Source organism: Lottia gigantea (assembly GCF_000327385.1).
Source record: "Lottia gigantea unplaced genomic scaffold LOTGIsca_81, whole genome shotgun sequence".
NCBI classification, from domain to species: domain Eukaryota; kingdom Metazoa; phylum Mollusca; class Gastropoda; family Lottiidae; genus Lottia; species Lottia gigantea.
In genome coordinates, this window is record NW_008710694.1 from 598,525 (window position 1) to 601,297 (window position 2,773).

At 42.4% G+C, this 2,773-nt stretch overlaps 1 protein-coding gene across 1 annotated transcript; it reads left to right on the plus strand.

Moving 5' to 3' along the window:
- Positions 1 to 2,245: 2,245 nt before the first annotated feature.
- LOTGIDRAFT_132951 (hypothetical protein) lies at positions 2,246 to 2,773 on the plus strand (the record flags this gene model as incomplete). Its single annotated transcript, XM_009067294.1, has 2 exons — positions 2,246 to 2,396; positions 2,625 to 2,773. Coding segments are annotated over 2 exons (300 nt in total), but the record flags the coding sequence as incomplete, so codon positions are not given.

Below are 2,773 nucleotides of genomic sequence, written 5' to 3' on the forward strand. Positions count from 1 at the left end.
TGGCCCCCCCCCCCCCACCCCCCCCCCCCCCATAGGTCATATGATTTCGTACTTTAGGATGGTAGGTAGGTAGATGACAAGTTAACGTTCGCTTCCAGCGGATGCTGATATCGCAAACCAGGTAGTTGTTGGTAGTCGTAGTAGTTGGTAGTTGGATTGGTTCAAATTGGATGATTCTGTGTTGTTGGTTTGGTTTTTGATTCTTCGTTAGATCTGGTCGGGTCGAATGACATGGCGGTGAGACTCGGCCCTGGATGGCGTGAAGTGAGTTACTCGTTCTCCTTCATTCTTCCAAACTCGTTCTGATCATGGTATTTCTTGTTGATTGGTAGTCGAATGGTAGTCGTTGGTTTGGTTTGGTTTGGTTAGATTATATAATAACTAGAAGATCTGAAAAAAAGAAAAAAAAAGAAAGTGAGAAAAGAGGGAGGAAAAAAATAAAAGGGGGAAAAGCTTTCAACAAAAGGGGGAAAGATGTTCTCTGATGTTTCTGCAATGAAACTTGTTAAATTGATTGGATATAATTAAAAGTGTTAAGAAACTTTGAGTATGAAAACTTAGCCTATCTGTTCAAGACAGATTTGATTATAAAATGGAAGACTAGTTCCATTATCGTATACCAGTGGTCCGTGGGTGAAGCAAAAACATTTTGTATGGTGAATGGTATGCCGTTGGTTTCCAGGTACTCTGTCAGTGGCTTACGAGCGGGTTTCAGTTCAGTGCATTGAATGAGGACATGCAACCTTGTGTCAACGTGGCCGCAGCGACATTATATGACGTTGAACTGGTAGTCTCGTAGTACCGTACGTTGTTAATCCGGAGTCTGGTTGCCACTTTGCAGATGGCTACAGATGGATGGTTTGGTTTGGTTTGGTTTGGTATCTTCGGATCAATCTGGTATCTTGCGGTGTCGAGGTTCCGTAACATGTCGGCCCATTTCTGGTTGATCCTAGAAGATACGATACTGCAGAATTCCGAATAGGCGTATTCTATAGGCTCAATATCCACCAGACTCAGACTTTCCTTGGCACAACGGTCTGCTTGATCATTGCCAGGAATGGAGACGTGCGATGGAACCCATACTAATTCAATATTGTGGTCGTTGTTGGTTTGATAGTTGTGGATCATTCTTCTTATTTCGGCAATAACTTCTGACCTGCAATTCGAAGAGGTGAGAAAAATAGATTGGAGGCCGCTTAGCTAGTCGGATAGAATCGCGGCATGCTCCGTGTGATTGACGGGTAGCCATGCTACCGCGTCCCTAATGGCAAGAAGTTCTGCTGTGCGGGGGGATCCTTTTGCTAATGCGGATGCCTTTTGCTGGGATGCACAAACCGTAACCTGTTGCTGTACTACTCTTGGAACCATCGGTGTAGATCTTCAAATGGTCGGCGTACACGGAATCAATGAGATTAAGAGCGTGAGCTCTTGTTCCCACTGGGTTCTCGTGCTTGTTGGTACTCTGGATCATCTGGGTGTTGACTGTCGGGTTGGTAGCCTTCCAAAAAGGAGTAGCCGATAGGCGTCGTTCAAGGATCATTACTTGATCGAGCTGATGATCAATGACCGCTTGCCCGTAAGAAATACTCCGATTCTTCTGGTTATTTCCGACACAGACTTGAAGCATAACGCATAACATTTAAGATTTTTCTAGACCGGTTACTTTAGAATTCTATCCCGTAGGATTTATCCTAAGAACTGACAAATCAAATTCGAGCGCGCTTGACCTCTCTCGATACAAAATGGCAGACGTCGAGCTGTCCAGAGGCGACACCGAATCCTTTATCGAGGTTTTTCATCATCACCTGTTCTGTGGTGTATTTCTTCTGCTAATTATAAAGGATAAAAGACAAACTGCACTGAAACTGATAGCCGACAGACTTAGCAAAAACTGGACAGGTAGCGGTGATTACACGGAAGGATTTGTCCTTTAGGATAAATCCTATGGATAGGATGACCTAAAGAATAAATCCTTAGGACAAGTTTGTTCACATGGTAGGACACATCCTATAGGTCATCTAGTCACATGACAACTGAAGCAGAAGTAAAGTGGAGGGAGCTTATGAAGTTGGAAGTGATACGGAGGATGAAATAACAATTGTTATTAACGAGAATGACAAAAGGAAAAAACAGAGACCACCTCGTTCTTGCTGGATACGTCCCTGGCTAAGCAGGCGATTACAGTATGGTGCATATCATTCGTTGGTGGACGAACTGAAGCAGCAGGACACAATTAAAGGCCTTGAAGAATTTCTTGCGAATGAACAGGGCTTCATTTCAAGAGCTACTAGAACTTTTGGACCCTGTAATCAGACGAAATGATACCAACATGAGAGAATGTATAACAGCTGGGGAACGACTGGCATTAACATTAAGATTTTTAGCTATACAGGTAAGTTCACCTGCGAGTGAGGTTATGTAAGCTATTCAAATATTCTGCTATGTTCAGCACATAGACATAATGTTCTTTTGTGACTTGTGCATGTATAAATGTGAACATTGATGCCAACAGGACAAAGATGAGCATACTGTGCTGAATATCATGACAAAAAATACTTCCGTTTCTGTCTATATTGTCATGTATGCTCTCATCAGACTGAATTGATGAATTGTTTTCTTGGTAGGAGACAGTTACCAATCCTTAGAATATCTGTACATAGTTTCCAAGAACACAATCAGTAAAATTATTCCAGAGACGTGCAGGGCCATATATGATGTTCTACAAACACAGTATTTGAGGGTATGTAAAACAGTGATCATATCATTTCTATAA